At 40.7% G+C, this 22,447-nt stretch overlaps 1 protein-coding gene across 6 annotated transcripts in view; it reads left to right on the plus strand.

Moving 5' to 3' along the window:
• Window positions 1-22,447, plus strand: part of bcas3 (BCAS3 microtubule associated cell migration factor) — a 316,950-nt gene that overhangs the window by 167,067 nt on the left and 127,436 nt on the right. The window contains exon 23 of one of the 6 annotated variants that reach the window (XM_039622797.1): window positions 19,428-19,459. The exons of 3 other annotated variants lie outside the window; for them this stretch is intronic. In XM_039622797.1, coding sequence (XP_039478731.1) covers window positions 19,428-19,444 — 17 coding nt within the window. In that variant the 3' untranslated portion in view covers window positions 19,445-19,459. Of the gene's footprint in view, window positions 1-5,751; window positions 5,787-5,961; window positions 8,305-19,427; window positions 19,460-22,447 lie in introns of those variants that run through there. 2 more of the 6 variants (XM_039622799.1, XM_039622796.1) reach the window with 2 other exon arrangements.

Below are 22,447 nucleotides of genomic sequence, written 5' to 3' on the forward strand. Positions count from 1 at the left end.
GGAGAGTCTTTGTATATGCAGTTTGTTTGGATACGACTTTTTCTTAGTGAACGGTTTTTACTTGCAGCAAAGGCAGTGCTCGTCCTTGTTGGGCCATATAGCTTCTGTGCTTGTTCACTAACCGGATAAAGTGCGTGTGCTTTAGAATCCACTGTGTTAACCTGGATAGGATGTAGATTCACAATGACAAAGATTAATCAGCTCTAACACGTATATTTCAGTATCTGAGTGCCAATTTAGTTCAATGCAGTGGAAAGCATTAGGTATTAACATGCAGTCTGTCCAGTGGAGCGTGTGATGCTTACCCATGCTCTGTGTGGTTCTTAGTAGAATAGACGGAGGCCATAAGGCAGATGTTTGCCCACGCTTATGAGTGCTCTATTAAAGCAGTCTCCAGTATGTACTGGTTGTCTAAATGGCTCTCCTTTCTAGAGTGCAATATTGTTTTATTTGATGTTGTGCTTGTGTTTCTGCACATATCCACCTTTTTTGTTGTACAGAGCGCACACACGTCTGCCTCTCTTTGCAGTCTGTTTCACCATAATTGCTAACACCCCCCTGCCCTCTGTTCACTTCACACATGATGTGGCCCACCTTTTCACCCATCTGTCAGAACTATTGTGAGTGAGTGTGTGTGTGTATGTGCATTGTGAGCTGTCATGCGAAGCCCGAGCGGTGTTGATCAGCAGGCCAAGCCAATGGCATATGGCCATGACCTGGGGTGCTGTGGCATGTAGGAATGCAGGATAGCGAAGTGAATGGACAAGAGCTCATGCACATGGCTGCACGGATACTGGCATGCCAACGTTGCATATGCAACTGATGAAGTGGAGTTTCGAGCGCCCATTTGTGTCTTTCTCTACCTCCTTCCTCCCTTACTGTTATCAGTGCCAACGCCTCGGTCCCATCTCTCAAAAAAGTGTGGGAGGAGTCGTCTATTGAGGATGTAAATCGAGTTTGCTGAGCTTGGCGTGCTCATATTTTAAGCTACATGTCAAAACGCTCTCATGTCAGGCAGGATTCACAGTGAAATATTGAGTAGACAACAATGTTCCTTTTCTTGTTGTTTTTTAAATAATTTAAATAACATCTCTATCATAAAGCTTCTGTTGACCTCATATTTCTTGTGACAGATCCAAGGTAGAGTATAGACTACCTACCTACCTTCAAATACTGCCCTATTATTAAAGCTGGTGGTGTCTCGCAGATGTAACCGATCTATCCTTCATCTAGTGAACTTTAGTCTTTAGTTCACTAAATGAAGTGAAGAAAGTGGATAAAAGATGAAAAAAGGCCCATATGAGCAGGCACAAACCAAAGTCTCTCCCCTTATTCCAACACCACTATTTCATTATTAAAAAAAGGACTGTACATATGTGGTGCACACTCTTCCATCTCAAAGGCGTGTATGTATTTCATGTCAGTGCCAGCTGACAGGAAACATGTTGGCGCACACTTTCTGCAGTAACTGGCCAGGTGTGTTAAAGTGTACACAGGCAGGATTTGAACAACTTTCCCAAGCTCTGCATTTATTCTTCAGGTTACTACATCCCTCATTTCTCATGTTGTGTATACCTGAGTGCCAAACCCAGTTTCCTACTCCTGTGGGAAATGTGCATTATGCTTAGGATTATTGTCATGCTGGCTTTTGGTCTGTCTAAAGACATTCATGGAAAACTGAAGCGACTGATTCATCTGAGCTCACTGAATAATGATGACCTAGAGGTAATTCAAAGTAATATACCCCTGAGGATTTTTGTACATTTGCCTGACTCATTTGCTGACAGATACAGTATCCTGCATGTACATATATCAGCAGTCTTTCAGCAACTGTTGTTATTTTTTTGCATTTGTTTAATAAATTACTGCCGTGGTATTTTCTTCCTCAGTGGCTATACTGATTCATTTCCTCTTACTGCTGGTGCAGATTTTAATCCATTGATTTTACAATGACCGTATTACAACGATGCTTACAAAGGGATAGAATGTGAGTGCAAGTAAAAAGGAGAACATTGGCATTGCAGGCGATAAAGACTTAACCCTTGCTCCTCAGTATTTTGGATTAAATGTAGACTATTTATTACGAGCTGTTTGGGCACGGAGGATTAAGTGGTCCCTCACTTCTGCAAGAACAACTCTGGGATTGTCATGGGATAGAAGCAGTGCATTAGTACCGGTACTCATCATGCTGCTCACAGTGGGACCGCAGAGAATGTGATCACTGAACAAGTTGACTTGACCTTTCCTTTAATTAGGATCCCAGGAAGGTTACGAGTGGACAAAGAGCTGAAAAAGCAGCCCCGGTTTGACAGATATCCTGTGTCATGGTGCCTCTACCATCAAGTTCTTTATATGCTGGTGGCAGCAAGTGGTCTGAGCCTGATAAATCCTCAGACAGAAGAAGAAGCTTTTACCTCAGTGGCTGAGGGGGAAAAGAAGAGACAACCCAATTACCTTTGGAAGCTCCTGTTCAAAAATATTTCATTGTTTCATTTGGTCAAATGTTTAATGTCAAAGAGAGAGAGAGCTTTTGAGTCCAAACGATCTACAAAATAAAATATGTTCCCCAATCCTTTTAAAGCACTCTTTTTCTAGAATTGACAAACATCTTTAACACAGTATTTTACAAGAAAATACTTCTTTTTAAAAAGTTTGGTACATTTTTTGTTGTGTTTTGTGTTGTTTTGTAGAAATGTGTTGTTGTATTTGTCTGTTGTTGTAGAAAAATCACAACAACAGACTTTTAATTTCAGAGCATTACTGAATAAAACTAAAATTTACAGTCAGCAGCCACATACATACACTTCATACCTTTATACTTTCAGAGGTCAATCCTCAGTATCTTAAAAATATACTTTATACGATTATTTCATAAATAACTGCTTTTGCTTCCTTTTCATAGACCAAGTTTTAAAACACTGCTGTTAGTTTATAATTCTGATGCTTTGTCCTGCTTTCCTCACCCTGTGAATCAGCCAAATTTGTGACTGTTGATTACATGACGTTTGTCCTAGTAAACAGGGTTCATTGCAGTGGGTTCGCACGTAATAACAGAAATCCTGAATTAGTAAATGAGTTTAATTCTATACATTGGGTGTCTCTGTCCCACGAGGTGCTGAGTATGTTGGCACACAGTCATCAGATTATCAAGTACCAAATACTCTGAGCTCCTCGGTTAAACCATGTGGGAATTTAGTGCTAAATTCCGATATTGTTACTGATATTTGTTGAGATGTAAAGTTAACATAAGAGATGGTGTGGTACTAATCAGGCCCGGCTCTTTTAATTAAAATTGTTATTCTTTCAGCTGGTATTTAATGCTTTGAGAGCATGTATAAATATAGAATAAGAATAAAGATAAAAATGTAGGTTTTGTCTACTTTTCAGTTTGATATCGAGTCAGCAGGCACAAATTAGTTGCCCTATTTTTGGAATATAACACTATAAAACTGTTTATAGCCAAGTTACCATGGCAATATACCCTAGTAAGAAGTGTCTTCATAGTACTGAAACTCAGACGAGGATATGTCCTTCAGTGTACAGATTAAACAAATATAAACTTCCTCCCCTGAGCCTGGTTCTGCTGCAGATTTCTTCCTGTTAAAAAGTAGTTTTTCCTTCCCAGTGTTTCCAAGCACTTCCTTTAAGGTCATTTGATTTCTCTGTCTTGTTGTAGGGTCTTTACCTTCCAGTGTAAAGTGCCTTGAGATGACTGCTCTTGTGATAGAAAAAGCAGTTTTTATTTAGGCTGAAAACCCAAAATGCAACAGAAAAAAAATCCCACTACCCACAGGAGTACAGTGAGGCCTGGTGGCGGAATTGAACTCAGGACTTTCTTGCTGTGAGAACTATTAGCAATATTAGCCATTACCTGATAGCCAGTTAGCCAGACTAGTTAGATAAAAGATGGATAATTATTGGCGGCTGAATGGAGCGCAGGTGGGGAAGTGAAGCCGATCAGAGCAGAGAGTTCAGAGTGTGGAGAACGAATCAGAGCAAATGAAGAAGAGCAGAGCTGAGGATGTAAAGAGCTGCAGACTGAGGCGGAGCAGTGGGACTGGTGGCTGGGAGAGAGGCTGCAGGCAGATGTGATTAATGTAAATTTTTCTGTTTTTTACATAAATTTATTATTAGTGTGTTGTTGTAGCCACCTGTGAGATCATTTTTACAATGCAGCCAGTGATCGCTGCAGTTTTTCATAGAGAGCGCTCTGGTTATTATGTCTGTGTTGTTTGTTGGACCCTTTATCTAGTAGGTTACTTGGGACCCTGTGTAGTTCAGTGAAATTTAAAAAATGAATTTAATCCTCAATCCTTTGTTTTATGAAGTCATTAAAGATGTATGCTGTATAATCATTCCACCCTGGAAAAAGAACAGTTCAAAGAAATCATTAAAAGCCCACAATTACCGTGACATTCATGCCCATGATGGGTGTATGTAAACTTCTAACCACAACTGTAGGATATAGTTTTAGACCAGTGTTTTTTCAGTAACTCGTTTCAGCTTAATGACAATATAAGCCAAAGCTTTTGATTAACAAGGTGCAGTGTGTGTGCGTGTTTTGTGCTGCTGATCCTACCTGTAGGATACAAATGTGTTCTTTGGCTCTCTGTCGAAAGAACAGGAATATGTGCATGTGTGTTCAGCATTTGTGTCTAATATTGTCTTAAACTGTTTCCCTCTGAAGCCTTGTCAGACATGCCGTACTTAACGCAAACTTGCACTCACAAACACACACGCGTGTGCACATATACGTGCTCACCCAGTCTCAGAGCCATTGTTTCTCACACAGCAGGGCACAGGGTCGATTGCCAGTAGTGGAGCATTATCAGCCTCCCTGTGTTAGCCGGTGTGTGTGTGTGTTTTTTGTGCAGACATGCTCTCAGCTGAGGGAGCTGGTTCACGGGCCGGTCAGAGCCGCCTTATTTCCTTTTAATTGACTTAAGATGGGCAAACAAGACCTCAGCAAGCACACGGTACCCATTACACTCACGCACAAGAAATACACAACGCCAAGGTGCACGCTAATGAAGCACACATAGTGACACACAAACAGCCACAATTGCCCCTGCGTGTGTTAGCTACTTTACAGTTCCATCAGGCTAAATGAGGGGGTTGTGTTTTCCCAGTCAGCACTGCTGCATTCCAGTTGCCTGCAGCTCTGCCAAAACTCCTCCGTGATTACTAATCTTTTTACTCACCTTGCTGATTACAGTTTACCTCGGTTTAGTTGCATGTATTCTGTTCCAAGGTCGACATCAGTAAGTGGGCAATATCGTTGCTCGAGAGTGGTTTAACCATGCTAGTGGCAACCTGTGAGCGTTAGAATATCATAGCCAAAAATTCCATACTGCTAGCCCCAAAAGCTGCCATAGAAAAGCCAAAGGCCTCTTTAAAGGTAGACTTGATTGTTTTTTCAACTGGGAACCAGTTTCATTTGCTCTAAAGAATGTGTTTGGCCCTCAAACAGACGTCCACTCAAACTTTTCTGTGCTGGGCAGGTCGGTGTGTTTAATATGAACACAGACATCTCATCTTCGTTTTGTTGTTCTGGTTGGTCGCAGTTCAAATTACATTTTACTCTGAGCCTGCTGATAATGCCGCAGAAAGTCAAGTTTAATTTGGCCTTTAAGATTTATACATTTGGAATTAAAAAAAAAAAAATCCTGTGGAGCACTCCTCCAGCTCCTTCATAAACTGTGCAAATGGTAAAAAGTTGCAACAATGTTTCCGTTTTATCTAACATTTTAGGCTACAGGAGAAGCTACTGAGGACAAATGGGGGTCTTTGGGGTTATATGCACTTAAACTAACTGCATGCTTTACTCACTCATCCACCCTCCAACCCTGGATATGCATCCTGAGGAAAAACAAGTATGCTAACAAAATTTGATATCTATTTCACCAGCAAAGATTTAAAGGCAAACCTTTTTTGTTTTTATTTCCTGTTTGTCTCCTGCAGGTTATTCCTAAAAAACAGAAGTCCTCGCTCTGCCAGTCACCTCAGTTCAATTGATTTGCTTTGCTTTTGTTCCTCACAAGCATGCATCATTTTCATTGTCCATCCATCCATCCATCCATCCATCCATCCATCCATCCACCTTTCCCCCTCTCTTCACTACCCAACCATTGTTTTATCATTGGTGTATGAGAGAAGAGGACAGGCGGAAGGAGGAGTTGGAGGAGAAGGAGGAGGAGGAAGAAAGGAAGATGGACAGCTTTCTACTTTTCTGCCTTTCTGTTTGTGTAACCATTTGTTTTTGTTCTGTTATGGCCTTATAGATAGTAGCCATCCTGAGCCAAATTCATTTAAATAAAATCATTAGATGTATTACAAAAACTGTCTTAGTACCTGTAAAAAGTATTTATACCACTTAATACAGTAATTTACCATAAGGCCATATTTATATTTTTCCTTTTGTTCCTATCCATCAGGTGCTTCAGCCAGGAAGCTGGAATAGAAGGGTTGTGTTAATGGTGCACCAATCACAAGTTTAGCCATACTGCTTGTAGGGGTCTGGGTCAGGTTGGCAAATAAAGTTAGGGTACGTTGGTCATCTTCCAGAAAAATCCATTTTTTCCTTCAACCACTCAGAAGGGACGCTCATTCATTTATAACCTATAACTGTACAGGTCAAGATTTTAAAACTGAATGGCCATGTTAGGTGGTGATGTTTGGAGTTGCCCAACAGACTCTGTTGTAAAAGGAGTATGGGAGAACCTGGCTTTGTGCTATAATTAATTGAAACAAGGCATTGCTGTTGTGGATGTAAAAACAAAGTCTTCCACAGAGTCAGAAATCACAAAGATGTCATACCCAAATTAAACATTCACTATTAAGAAATGAGTCCTAACGTTAATATTTAAGCTAGTTTCTCCAAATGCATTGAGTGTAACATACAGTGGAGCAGGATTCTTGCCCATTCAAGCATTTGGTCCAACTGTAGCTAAACCTGTTGACCCAGTCTGCATAAATTGAGTTGCAGCCTCCTAATATACTGTTTGAAAGAGCTTCTTGTTACCATTAACAAGCAGGAAAAGTTAATAAAGTAGCTACTAAATCTCTATATTATATTATAATTTGTGTAACTCCTGAGAAAGGCGATGGAGAGGTCATTTGCTTTAACAATGAGAAAAATATGATATGGCCTAAAATAATTGAGCTTTTTTTAGAGTGCATGTTATACACTTAAAATTAACACCAACAAGTACATTATTTCTTAGGTTTTATTACATATACATGAAATACATTCATTCTGTTTCAGAATATCAGCTGCCTCATGAGGAGCAGTTACACAGTCCTCACAGCTTTCACTGGGGACTGAACCACAGGACATTGGGCTCAGCTGCATCTATTGTGATTCAATTTTTCTGCACAGGAACTCACACAAACATATTCAGCGCACACTCTACAGCATTTGCCCTTTAGGCAGAGAATAAAGCACATATTATACGTCCATCTTAGGACGAGATGGAAAGAAGGGTCACAGAATGAGAGAGGAAGTGCACAAGTGCACTCGTGTCTGCAGAGTAATCGACAATATGAGACTCATCCAGAGTTTCCTCGCGGTCCTGCCCATAGAGTCTGGCATAAGCAGATGTTTAATTTTTTTATAGAAATGACCTTGTAGGAGTGCTTCCCTATTAGGTGATGATAATGGACATAGTCTGCATTGGTGCTTCATGATGACATTTTTCTGAACATTTGCTTTGGTGAGTAATAAGAATTCTGCCGTGTGCTACTATGAACGTCGCTGTACTCTCAACAAACCAGCAGGAAAAAAGATCCCGTCCTAGTCTGTCATCAGGTGTCAAGCTTCTGCATCATAACAGTGCCTGTTGTGACCTGGAGCCAAAACACTTCACTGGTTTTTATTTATGTATTTAATGGTATCCATGTAAAGTGTTTCGATAGTTTTCACCCAGACTGTTTGCTTTCACTGCTGTGATACCAGGTATTGCCTTACAGTGTTGGCCCAGCTAAAAGAAGAGCTTTACTTTCTAAATTGAAAGAGATGAAAAATTGAACTTCTCACCTTTCAGTTTAACCCTTCAGTTGTTGTGGTGCACCTGTGTCAAACAGGATTACTGTATCCTGGACCACCTCAGCATTATGTGTTGACGGCTGGTTTCAGTAACCAATAAATTTATCTTGTCTGTAATAACGAGTCCCTAAAGTTGTATTTTTGTGTACTCAAAGTATCCAATCTTATTTCACATGTAAATATCCATTATGTAATCCATGTGATTTTCAGTAAATGTTTCCATATTGCATTATCATTAAACTTGTACATGTTTTGCTTTAGGCTGGGAGTTTTTAGAGATGTGCACAGTCTCACACAGCCGCCCATATTACACCATTTATTCTCAATTCCAGCTCATTTGAACATTACAGTGAATTTGTGAGGACAGAGGACAGCCTGTCATTATGCAGACCTCTTGTGCAGCATGTTTGAGACAGTGTGAATTGAAGTCCTGTCTGTGTGCATGTGTCTTATGTGTTATTCATAGATATAGATACCTGAAAGTTCTGACAAGAACTAGAAAGAGAGATCATATTCCTCCCATTTTAGCTTCTCCTCATATGCAAATTAAAATTCTTCTGTACAAGTTCTTGTAGTGCCACAGACGCCCTCTATGTTTCCTTTGTGATTAAGGTGATAGTTAGGGCTGAAGCAGGTGACCCTGAACTGTCAGGCTTGTGTAGCACTGAGTATTTCTTCTCTGCTCACCTCTTTTCACTCCACATGCCTTTATATACCACTTCTCTCCTATAGTGTGTGCCTATACTACGCTACCCGTCCTTGATCTCGTTTCTGGCTGAGGTTTCTTCCTGTTACAAGAGAAAGTTTCCTTCCAGTGTTGCCAAGTGCTTGCTCATAGGGGGTCATCTAATTGTTGGAGTTTTCTCACTGAATTCAATTTGAGTCAGTTTTATTGTTTTTGCACCAAATCACAAGAACAGTGGCCTCAAGACATAAACATAAATAAGAAGCACATTAAGGGGATGAAGGGGATCTTTGCTTAAACCAAATGAATAAATAGACACAACATTTCCTTAATAACCAAGTAGAACATTTCTTTTATCCATACATTATCATGCAGAATTGTACATGCATGCACGCTCATGTGTGATATGTGCTTTCACAAGTCAACAGTATTAAGTAGTCTGCACGTTTTTCCCGCTAAATGTGTGGAATCCACGGAGAGCGACGTAGCCAAAGTATCCTCCCTAAAGATGCTTTGCCAGGGCTTTAATGGAGCCACGTTCAGTTACTGCTTGTTTGTGGGTCCTCTGCCCTCAGATTTGTATTGGGGAAAAGTAAGCATGCTAATTAGGACTGTGGTCTCTTAAGTGACTCATTTCTGTGCCTTGAGAAGCTCCGGATTTGCATTTACCCCTATATTTTGGGGGATTATTTATCATTACTGCAATGTGACATCCTATCTGTTTGGGACAATTGGTAGTGTACTGGTTTCACTGGCAGCCATACATGTCCACCACATTACATTGGCTCCACCATGTTTGATTGATTATGTTAAGTCTTTTTCTCGATGTTTTCGGTATTGTAATCTGGCCCTTCTCTTCTTGATTGTTACCAGTGGTTTGCATGTAAACCCTCGGCATAAACTCTCTGTATTTACATGTATGAAGGCATTGCTTGATTGTAGAGTTTGACCGCAACAAGCCTGCGTGAGTATTCGTGAAATGGCTCGAGCCTGTGAAGGGATTTTTCTTCACCAAGGAAAGAATTCACTTTAGCTTTCTTCAGTTGTCATTTTTGTGTCGTCGAGCTCAACAGCATGTTCCTTCTTTGTAAGATTCCACCTAATTGTGGATTTTTGTCTCTCCTAAAATTTCAGCGCTCACTAATAACTCTGTAGCAAATTCAGCATTTGGAATCAACTCCAGACCTTTTGTCTCCTCATTATGTCATTAAATATCAAAGAAATAGTCGCACGCTTGTATGCCAACAGCAGAGACTGTTTAAAAGTAATGTGATAATTTTGTTACCTGTGCTTATCAATCACACCTTGAATGATTCACTTACAAATTGAATGTAACCACACGTAAAGACAAAATTAACCAAACTGTGTCACCTTCGTAAATACTTGGCTGTAGATACAGCTACCTGCCTGAAGAGCATTTGGTTTATTCGTCTTAACAAGTTGAAAGCTAAACGTTTCATATCAATCTCACAGAAGGACATCACACCACAGTCAAGTGATTTGTGGGCAAGGAAGACGGTCCATCTTTGCCATGTTCAAAGAACCACCAAGCGTAATTTATTCCGGCGTAACTTTACTATAGGCAGGCTTAATAATGTGAACCCTGCTGACACCCTGTGTCCCCGAGTTCACATTTTGCTATGTACAAGTCTGTGTTGCACTCCTCTCCCAATTTGAATCATTACTCTCCACTTTGTAATCAGCTCCAACAATTATAACCTCACAGCGTGCCTCTGATTACTGTCCGGGTGTATTTTGGAGTGTTCTGGGAATGTTGTGGAAAAAAAACGATACTGGTCCCAGCAGAACTCTAGGTTACACACATTTACAGTAACCCTGTCTGTGTGCTTGTGTGTGGGTTGCCGTTCGTTTGAAGTGCTCATTCCCCCTAAATTACAGTGCTGCCATAATGAAGTATTACCATGCAATTCCAAGGCAGACCAGTACAAAGAAAGCGATCGTGTGTGTGTGTGTGTGTGGGTGTTCAACACTTGAGGTGAAAGTTCAAATGCAATGCCCGAGCAAAGACTGTCTGCCAAGCCAAAGTGTGCATGTTGTCTGGGTGTGTTCCTGTGTGCGTTTGCATGTGTTTTATGAAACAAGTTGAAAAATAGCTTTTTTTGTGTAATGCAGGCCCTGCTGAGGCGTGTTTGCAGTTGCGTGAGTCTCATCCCAGTTGTGTTTCTAAATGTGTGGATCCACCAGCCAGCTGTGACAAAGCTCAGTTTGAGCTCACACATACGCACTCGGAGGTGCGGACATCTTTGGCTGCAGGCTGTGCTGGCCTCACCTACGGCCTCCCCAGCGCGCTGAATGTTGCATGAGGCCCAGCCGCCTCATACATACTGCATCAGCACAAACATGCCATCTGATTTTATACATAGTGCATTGGCACCTGTACCCACCTTGACTGGCAAGCATGCAATCCATTTTTCATCAATGCGTTCAATGGCACGGCTCTTTTAGGACATGGGAGTAGGAGGTGGTAGATGTTTGTTGGCGATGGTGTCTTTTGTTATTTCCCGTTTGGCAGCGTTTTTGTTTGCTTGGCTTTTTTCCTCTTTTGTTGTTGTTTCCTGGGAGCACTCCCAGTGTAGATGCATGCATATATCTAAAGCTGAACTTGGTTTTGTTATAGTATGCTATGTTCGTTGCTACATAGAGTTGATCGCCTTCAGGCAGCAGGGATTTTTGTTTTCTGGGCAGGCAATCATTAACCTTTAGAAAGATGTCCCCTGTATAAGTGCAAGGTGAACGGGCAGGTCAGTTCACCTTTTTATTATTGAAAACCACCTTCTAGTCCAGCGGTCCCCAACCTTTTTTGCGCCACATACCGGTTTATGTCTGACAATATTTTCCAGCCTTTAAGGTGTCGTGGATAAATGCAGCAAAATAAAACTAGTATCAGTACCAAAAGAAAGAAGATTTATTCATAACACACGGGAAAAGACCCAGGGAAACTGACTTAATGATAAGAACGATAAAAAATAACAATAAAAACCGATAAAAACCCTGCAAACCAATTATTTTCACACCCAAGCCTCAACTCTCGAGGCCCGGTACCAAACCCCTGGGATCGCTGTTCTAGTCTATTGACAACCAGTATCTTCAGGTAAATTTTTAATTTAAAAGTGAAAGTTTGAGAGACTTCTGGGCCACACTGAGCCAATGTTTCAGAAACGCATGTGGTTTTTGTCATTTTTTTCCCAATACAGGAGTTAATAGACACTGTTGCGAAAGAGCTATAACTACACAGCCAGACTACAGGTAAATAATATTTTCTACAGACTGGGCTGTTTAGTGTACCCCTTCTGGTCCGAGCGCCTTATGTTTGATACCAGTGGTGTAGAGTTTAAATCCTCGTTCAAGCTGTTGCAGCTCAGAAGAGCAAAAAAAATAATTACAAAATTACAAAAAGTGCAAGCATTGCTCAGCGTCACAGAAAAACCCTTGGACATTTGTAATATTTCAATTTCAGCTTGTTTTTTGTCCCCAGGTTATCAAAAAGCTAAAGAATGCAACAGTAAAAGGATCAGTTTTAGCATCAAGCCTAGTAAGATCGTTTCTGCCAAACAGATATTGAAGCCACTTGAGTCTAAGCACCTCGAGCCCCCAGCTAGATCCTCAAAACACAAGGGGCTGTCACTGTGGCTACTATCAGCTAACATCTCGTGCCCCCAACCAATGACCTATCTAGGCTCTGTATTATAGCTAGCGTGCTAACAGTACCGGGGCCAAGCACCCTTTAGCAAGTCTCCCCTGCAAAGCAGAGTCTCCTAAATGAAAACCATTCCACTCTGCCTGCTTCCCAAGCTCTGCTCAGGGACAGGAGCCATGGGGTCAACAGCTGGTGGAGGATATGGCAATTGTTTATGAAAAAATGCTTTCTCAAGCCCACCAAAAACACACACTTGGGGGTGGTGGGTGGGGAGGGGGTTGGGCTCTGCCCCTGAACAGCCAACAGCTGGGAAGGGTTGGGGAGTAGCCTAGAGGCTGGCAAGTTGCCCCCTCCCCTCCGGTCCAGATGGGGGAGGTTAGGCTGAGGCTAGCTGCAGCCCACCCCTCTCCTCCACTTCCCAAACTTCCCATTCCCATTAAGGAGAGGCTAGAGATTGCGAAGGAAGGGAAAGGAGGAAGAAAAGCAAAAGAGCATGACTGCTGTTTTTTCTCCCCCAACCCTCCCTCCATCTTCGGCCTAATCAAATAAAGCAGGAAGCTTCCGAGACGGAAGAGGAGTGTTTATTGATATTTGTGTGTGCTCCTTCACCCTCTCTCATGTCCCCACTGTTTATTTTCTCTCCACCACTTTTGAAAATTCTGATATTGTCAATGTTTTCAGCCCATATATCATGCTTAACTGAATGTTTGAACACTGCTGAGGCAAAAAGGTTATGTTTCTTTCTGCTTCTTACAATATACCATTATCTTAAATTGAGCCACTGGGAAATTACACACCAGCTCGACATCCGTTGCAAAACAGCTATGACCAGTCAATTTATTGTAATAAGAGGGTGTCATATGAAATGAAATGGCCTTAAATAAGAATTGATGATCCCATCCGTCTATAGCGTTGGTCGGACCTAAAGGCACGCGCGCGCACACACACACACACACACGCTGCTTGTACTGGAGCCAAGAAAATCCTGATGAGGGTATTGTGTTACCAGTACCTTTTAGTGCCTAAAAAGTTGAAATTGCATCTTAAGGTAGTGCACAGACTCAACTCAAAAGTGGCCTTTAAGTGGAAAACTGTGTTGGGAACTGGATGAAGACCTTAAGTTAGATCTTATGGGAAGCAGTGCAGAGAACGAAGAAGCTCAATCATGCAACATAAAGGCAGACTGATGCCGGAGTTTCAAATCGGGCATCCCCCTCCCTGAAAACTTTCCTGCTCAGACGGTTTTGTGCATTTGATGGCAGTACAAGACCTCAGTTGGACTTGAAAATGATTAGACCCATGCGTGTTTTAGGGATGGGATTCCAATCTTTGACCAATATTGAAATAATAAACATTGTGGTAGGAGTATAAAGTGCACTGAACCCAAGCCAGATCCCCGACACTTCCTATGTAAGAGCGCAAGCATACACTCCAGCAAGTTTAAGACTTTTATAAGGCTATGTAAAACCCAAGAATAACCACTGGGTAGTTTTACTGATGTAAAAATCATCTGTGCAGACGTTTGAAAGGAAACCATATTCGTTTTAAAGCATTGTAATGTGCAACAAACTTCATTGTTGCGATATGGAACGTCAGAAATGTTTTCAGGCTAAGATGCCAAAGTCGGATGTTAGTATTCTGATACCTGCACCCAGTGGTCTTCTCTTCAAAGTGCAGTGAACCCTTGTAAAACCTGTTTGGCACCGCTGAGAGGATCTGGTGTTTGAATGGCACGGCACTGAGAAGTTGCCATGACTAACAAAGGGAAACTTTTTTTTCTTGAACTGCCACTGTGAGAGCCCGTCTTGTTATTTTCAATAGTCCTTTTGTTAGAGTTCATTGAGAGGCGACAGCTTGATTTCCCCTCAAGCCATCCATATGTGCACATGCTGCTGCTCTCTGACATGTCACTCGTCATATCATTGTGTGTGTGTGTGTGTGTGTGGGTAGTGTGCATTAATCCAAGTCTACCTGCAACCCTGTGGGCTTGCTGCTGACTGCTTCCTAAAGGTCAGAACATATGACCTCTGGGGGTTCAGGCCAAATCAGTATCCTGGGGTGCTCTCGTCTCTGAAGAAAACATTATCTGTGCAAAACCTAAATATGGATGCATTCACTTGACAACATTGATCCATATATGTATATGTGTATGTATGTGTATGGCTAAATTATTGTTTTTGATTTTATGGAAATATACTGTTTTATTTGTTCATATGAACATTTGTGTCAGAAAGTAGTCAAACATTAAAAAAAGAGAAAATTTATTCCTAAAAAAATCTGTATGAATGAAAGGAATTTTAACAAGAGAGCAAAAGAAACAGATGGAAGGAGGAATTAAACAGAAAAAGATGCTGCATAATGGACATAGAAGCACCTTTGTGTCTTGCTATATACAAATACAAGTGTATTAAATTGAATTAAATTGGAGGAACCAAGATGGTTAAAGAAAGTACATGAAAACTAAATAGATCAATGAAGGCATGGACGAAGGAAGAAAGAAAGTAAAAGAAGAGAAAGAAATGAAATCTCAGGAATGAAAAGAAGGAGGAAGCTAACACCGACACACAAGCACACAGAAGCATACGTGCGCACTTCCTAGGGAAAACCATTTGTAGGATGTAATTGTGAGGTAATGGAGGCTGGTCTGAGGGGTGAGGGGTTAAAGGTCAGAAGTGTGTTGTTGAAGAGGCCTCAGTCATCAGCCGTCAGCCAGGGTCATGTCACGTGTGTGTGTGCACCAGTGTGCCTCCAAAATAGGCCTTAGTTAAAAACATAAGGGCAACCCTTATACCCTTAATACACACACACACACACGGTTTCTACCAAAATATGGAAAAAATCTGTTTCTGTTTTGCAATTTGAATTTCATTTCATATTACCTGGAATCAGTCTCTCTAACCCCAGCTGTGTGTCACTATACAGCGCACACACACACACACACACACACACACACACACACACACACACACACACACACACAGGTGTAATTCTAATCATCCAGGTTTCCCTCTAAGCCCGCTCGCACTCCTCCAGTCCTCTTACCAATTAACATATGTAAGAGCGACAAGGTCTAACCTTTAATGAGAAAAGCCAGGCTGCCCTGCAACTTTGTAGCAAGTTTTGCTACATAGAGTACGATGTAGCAAAACTCAAGTGAATTTAATACAAAGTCTAATATGATACATTGACAAATTCTGTAACTGCCTTTTGCTACATTGTAAGCATTATGTAGGATACTATTTAACATGGCAATGAATTTTAATTTCATTAAAACTTTAGACACAGCAAGTTCCAAGAAGCAGTTTTAGTTGTTGCTCAATTAAATTAGACCAGTAGGATGGATCCTCTCTGTTTGAATTCAGGCTGTCTACTGTATATTGCTGACATACTGTAGTTGATCTTTTAGCACAGATCTTTTTACACACAGCACAAATCATCATTTAGACCCAAATTAAATAGCTAGACTAGAATCACGGGGTCTGGTGTTGGCAAGGAGAGAGCAGAAAACAAGACAAAATTCTTGTTAAGTCTCGTTATCACTTGGAATCATTTCCGTGTCCTCTCAGAAATGTTATTTATGACAAAAAAGGAAAAGTAACAGTAATTCTTTCTGTTCCATTCATGTGAGGCGCAAGTGTCTCACTCATAGAGGATTATCTGCCCTAACTTAGTTAAAACATCCTTTCATCATCGTTAGTCTCAATGTGATGTTGTACATATGTATTTAAGCTGTGCTGAAAGAAGATGATGTGCCATGCCAACTTCAAGTTCAATAACTTACATACTGACACTTTCATCATGTACATACAGGAATATAATTCTGATCAGTAAAAAACTAGTGATGGTTTAGAAAAAAATCAGTTTGATGTTAAGTTTGTTATTTATATCAACATAAGGACTGTACAAGCAACAGGTATACATGAAGTCCTGATAGGGTAGAAAGCTAAATATGTAACATTTTTATATATTCTAAAGTTCCTCAATAGCCTAGTTGGTTACACATTCACCTCATAAAATAAGATAATAATCAGGTACTTAGTTCAGTCCCTTATGGATTGAATCAGGAAGGACATGTGGCATAAAAATCTGCCACATCAAACATGCAGCGCTACCTGCTGTGGTGACAAAGCAGAAGCTGGATAAACAGAAAAATGTATTGAACAGAATGAAAAAAAAGTGCAGTTTCTGAAATAGCAGCATCCACAGAAAAGAAGGGGAGATCAGCCAGATCGAGTATGGCTTATGATTTTTAGCTGTGTGACTTTCTAACTGCACCACGTAACAATAAGTCTGAAATGTTCTTTGCACAGTGACCGACTTGCTGTTAGTACTCACTTTGTGCACGACTTATTGCACAAAAATCTTAAATCTTAATCTGTAAGAAAGTTCTTTTCAGCTGTGCGTTTCAGTATTTCAGTATACAAATGCACAATAAAACATTTTTCTGTTACCTGTGATTTATTTTTTTGGTCTGTACTTATAAGAGATATTTAATATGTCTTCTTTCCCTTCTAACTAAATCTCCTTTGAAGAAAAAGATGTATTATTCCTTTCAGAACTTTACTGACATTTAGTGTCAGTACTGTCTGGTGTTTTATGTACGGCTAAATATGTTGTACAACACACATACATACAGCGCTTTATTTGATATACTTCAAGCATTTTATCTACAATAACCAGTTAGCCTGAAAGTACCCAGAGCAAACCCGTTCAGACACTTGAAAACAGGAAGACCCCAGCTGGGATTTGAACCAGTGTCGTTTTTTATGTGAGTCAGCAGTGATAACCACCACGCCAGCATCCTATTAACCATCTATTGTTTACAGTTAACTAATATAACATAACATATTATTAGATTATGATATTTAGGAAAACTTTACATGTATTTTGTTTGAATTGTTTTATGTTCACTCAAATTTGTTTTTGTGATGTGAAGAACACATGACTTGATTGAGCTTGTTGCCCCTCTAAATGATTCTCAGAAGATTCTTATTTAATCTGATGAAATAAAACAAGCAGACCACAATCACAGTATTACACACTATTATGTGGAAAAATGAAGTCCCATCAAGGAACGTTGTTTTGGGCCTATAGTCACTGCCTGCAGTACAGCAAACGCAGGTAAACTTAAAGCACGTGAGCGTGGAGACTCAGGATTGCTTCTGGTTTGGCTGCAGCTCAGGAGGAAAAGCAGGTCTGATATTAATTGGAAGGTTGGTGGTTTGATCCCTGCTCCAGTCTCAATGGGCAAGAAATGGTAAATGGTAAATGGCCTGTATTTATATAGCGCCTTTATGGTCCCTAAGGACCCCAAAGCGCTTTACATACCCAGTCATTCACCCATTCACGCACACATTCACACACTGGTGATGGCAAGCTACGTTGTAGCCACAGCCACCCTGGGGCGCACTGACAGAGGCGAGGCTGCCGGACACTGGCGCCACCGGGCCCTCTGACCACCACCAGTAGGCAACGGGTGAAGTGTCTTGTCCAAGGACACAACGACCGAGACTGAGAATACTAAGTTGCTCTGTGATGGATCCATCGGAGTGTGAATGTGTGTGAATGTTGGATAGAAAGCAGTTACTTAGGAAAAGCATAGAAAAAAGTGCTTGCATGAATGGGTGAATGAAGTTGTATAAAGCACTTTGAGTGCTCAGGTAGAGCAGAAAAGTCCTACATATGAACCATTATGTTTAAGGTACTAGGTTAGGATTAGCTTTATGAACAGATTATGTGTCTGGATGAAATCTGTCCCTTCACAACACTGACTGTGCATTTACATGTGAAGCAGGACTTTGAGAAGAATCTATGTGTGATGAGTTTTTGTGAGTCGTCTCTGTCAGTATTGTGATAACCTGACGTCTCACAGTACAGATGCTGTAGATCTTGTAGAAAAACGGTTGTTTTTTGATGAAAACTGATGCAAATGTGACGCGCTATACCCTTCATAGTCATCACATCTCAGACTGTTTTATTACCTACGAGAGACTTGGGACCAATGTGCACTCACTGCTGTTGTGAAACTCGTTTTGAAGAATAATCGCGCGCTGACGTCAACACACTTCAGTGTATTTACATTATACTGCAGGCACTTTTACATAAGTAGATATTTGTGTCCAGCTTTCAAATGTGCCCGTCAAAGTCAGTCAGAATTACACATTGTTCTGAGTAATTGAGCAAACCATTTAACTACAGAACAAGGTCTAACAAGTAAATCCTGAAATCACTGTGTTTAAGTGCCATGTCTGTAACTGTTTCAGGTGATGTAATTACTAATGTACTAATGTGATGAAATACCTGATGTTCTGAGTGTGCACTCTTACAAACAAATCGCACGGCATCAGTTTGCAAACCTTGTATGTTGCATTTTTTGTGAGAATTCTCTGAGAATGATACAAGGCGTGTGTGAGTGTGAGTCTTCCCTGTTAGGTCTGAATCAGTCTGTAAACAGACACCTATGAGCAGCTGGGCATTTGGCCCCAGTACAACTCCCTCACAGAGAGGAAATGTTGACCTCCACACACACACACTGACAAGCACCCAGACAGTGTATGCATACATGCACCGACAAGCAGCACATCACCACACACAAACATCCATAAACACACACATCTACTCAACAACGCACTCTCACACAAACACATTTCCCTTAGCTCCCACAGGAGACAGACGCTGCCATGTTTACTGGCTCGCCGGAAACTTTAACAGGAGGGAGTGAGAGACCAGCAGCTATCATTGTCTCTCTCCTCCTGACATGCCCCCCCTTGCCCTCCTTTTTTTTCCTTTTTTTGTTTCTTTCAGACGTCTCTATATCAACACTTTGGTCAGTTTATTTGTCCAAGGCAACAACTCAGCAAGTTTTATTGCTCCCCAAATCTAAATCAGGAGGGGGTGTAGGGGACAAATTTCCGGATGAACAACCCAGTGGACGCACTCAGGAGAATGTAAACTGGGCCTGGAGCATAAGTGATAACAAATAAGAGATGTTCTCTAGCTGTGAGCTGTACACTTCAAATGTTTTTGTTTTTACTCTGAAGGACACCGAGGAGTCTGACTGGAGCTTCGGCCAGGAAAACACTCCAGAAGCTTCCAAGCACTGCTGTCCAGTCTGTCTCTCTCTCAAGAGCTGGCTTGTCCTGGCCTTCACACACTCAGAGGAAGGCTTTTTAGTTTTTTTTATTTTGTCTGGCAGCTGGAATGATTCACTGAATCTGATGATTCATTGTGAGGAAAGGGAGCTCTAATAATTTCCCTCCTTTGACAAATAACAAAAGGTATAGCTGTAGAATTTCAGCAGACATAAAAACAGTTTAGTATCTCAGATCCTTTGTTACTCGGAAGTATCTGAACCTTTTTTTTCCATTTTCATCTGCTGAGACTTTCACCTTAAAAGACTCACTGACATGCACTCATGAAGGGTACACACTGTCCCGCTGTTGTTGATAGTCAGGAACTTCTAATTCTCTTCATCTAGTTATTCCTTTTATCTGCTTCTCTCTTCCTCCTCGGTTCTTCCATCCTTTTTTCCTCTCTTCTTTTGCCCTGTTCTCCTTAGCTTTCTTTAACCCTCTTAAAGAAAGTCATTCCTAATTTTTGCTACTAGAAATGCAATAAATCAGTTTTGTGTGCCAAGAGATCCTCCCTCCACATTCATCCTGTCCTTCAGATGCTATTTGGAAATGTGCACATGCATTTGTAATCTGTAGGGACATTGCTTGTAGAACTATTTTAATATATCAGCTTGATAATTTTCTGTCATTTCAATAAGGAGATATCATTTGGAAGAAATGAACATGACTCATTGTGATCGAGAAATTAATGTGTTCGGCGTTTAGACTCTGATGACCCATCGTGGCAGAATGTAATCCAAGCGGTGATAGGATTTGTACCAGACCCCCTGGAGTCTAGACACTGGTGGTGGTGAAGAGTTTGAATAGTGCTCTGGCTTATTGTCCAAAGTGGAGGTGGGAAGGAGGTGGGTTCCAGTCTGAAAAGGAGAATGACGGAGAGCACAGATTTAAACCATGCGAGGCGGAGGCCGATTGTCTTGGCTTCGTGTAAGAAAGTCACCTTGTTGGGCAGGTGACCCATGAATCTGACCGTAGGGACCTGGATTCATTTTCTGTGTCATCCCACCTGCTTCCCTGTCGACTTTCTCCACTGTGCTGTTAAAGAAAGGCTTAAAAATGCCTCCAAAAAAAAAGTATTTCTTGATTTGTTTATTTTATAGTGTTCGCTGCTTGGTAACAGTGGTTATGGCTTTTGCTCTCTGACAGGAAGGAGTCCTGAGGAAGCACTTGTAATGTAGCATGTTGACGCTACGTTATATTGTTGAACGAATAGAAACCTGCCTACTGTTGCAGGGTGTTGAGGTCGGCATGGGAGATTTGTTGTCCTGGGTTTTGTTTCGCAGACCTACAAATCTTGCTGACTTTGTTGACAGAAGCCTGGAGAGTAACTCCTGTTTTTTTTTCTCTAAAATCATTTTTCCTACACAGTCAGTACAATGAGTCTACAATATGTACTATAGTTGAAATGTTATTTTGATAGACTACATATTTACATATTTATTGTTTGTTTATGGGGACATTCTTGGAACAAATATAAAAGGATGCTCAATGTGTCTTAGACTGTACAATAATAAAAAGATGACAGAAAATACATTTCAAACTAAATATCAACTGTCTGAGTATCATAAACTTGCAGCTATCATGTGTTGCAGTCTGTATAATGGGCAGCATTGATGGAAATTATTCCCACCCTGACCTGCACAGTGAAACATTTGTTGCAGGTTAAAATAAATTAATAACATTTTCTAATTCTAAAATATAAATAAATCAGGCCTACAAATGTATTGCCACACCTTCTCTTTCTTTTAAGTAGCTTAAGTAATTTTCATTCTTGAATTGAGTGTGATGAATGAGTACTCCAGTGCCTGGTTTTTCCATTTTCATGGCATTGGGAGATTCACAAGTGAAAACAAATTCTGCACGTGTGGCAAATTGCCACAAACACCGGATCCTACGTCTGACCGGGGTTCCTGCGAGATTTGAGAATCTCTTCGGTGATGTGTTGTTTGGATTTGTTTGAGTTTCTTTGGTTCATTTTTCACATTATTTCTGTCTATTCTCATTATAATATTTAGAATTTGCATCATTAGATTCATCACAGCGCACTCATACATAAGCACTGCAACATAAATCGGCTCTGTGTCTTAAGTAATTTGTCACGTTTCCTCAGTGGCTACACTATGCACCATAATAACTAACAGTAGTGAATGAAAGCCTGTTACTCAGAGGTAGACAACACTCAGCACTATTGATGGAGCTTGATAGCTTTTTATTAAATCTGAATCCAGGTTTAAATCTCTTATCAAATCTTTCTAGATTGTTTTGTTGGGTAACAAATAAAGAATGGATTGTTTACTTTTTCAGACTAAGGCTGCTTTCATAGCCACAGAAGGCGTTATAACATTTCTCCCACAGGTTACATACTGAGGCTATATTGAATGAACTCCATACAGGCCACAGTGGTACTTACTGAAACAAATTCATACTATGGAAGACACGAGAGAACCAATAAACTTTTAAGTTGAGTATTGTGTAACAGCCTCAAGTGTTTTATGATTTTGCTACATTGTGGCTCATTTGCCATTATCATTCATTCTAAATATTTGTATAATGAATTTCTTTTATGCCTCATAATGCTTGTAATCCGTCATATTGCTCAATGCAAATGATATAGCCAAGAGTTAATAGACAGGCAACAGCTTTTCTCAGTACTGCACAGCCTGCGCTTGCTGGACAGTAAATATTTGGACACTGAGGGCGAAATTGGCCTCTTGCACAGCGAAGAGGACCTTGAACTTTAAAGCCCAGTGTGCATGAACTCAGAGGACAAGCTGCCACACATGGCTGAATAAACCATGTAAACTTTGGATGTTCTGTTGCCCGTAGTGTGCTCTCACTTAAACACATGCTGCTCGGTGTAAAATACATTCTCTGCAGAAAGACGCTTGTTTCATAGCTCCAGAAGGACTCTCACTGAGTGCCAGTAT

This window comes from Oreochromis aureus, linkage group 14, assembly GCF_013358895.1.
Source record: "Oreochromis aureus strain Israel breed Guangdong linkage group 14, ZZ_aureus, whole genome shotgun sequence".
Lineage (NCBI taxonomy): Eukaryota > Metazoa > Chordata > Actinopteri > Cichliformes > Cichlidae > Oreochromis > Oreochromis aureus.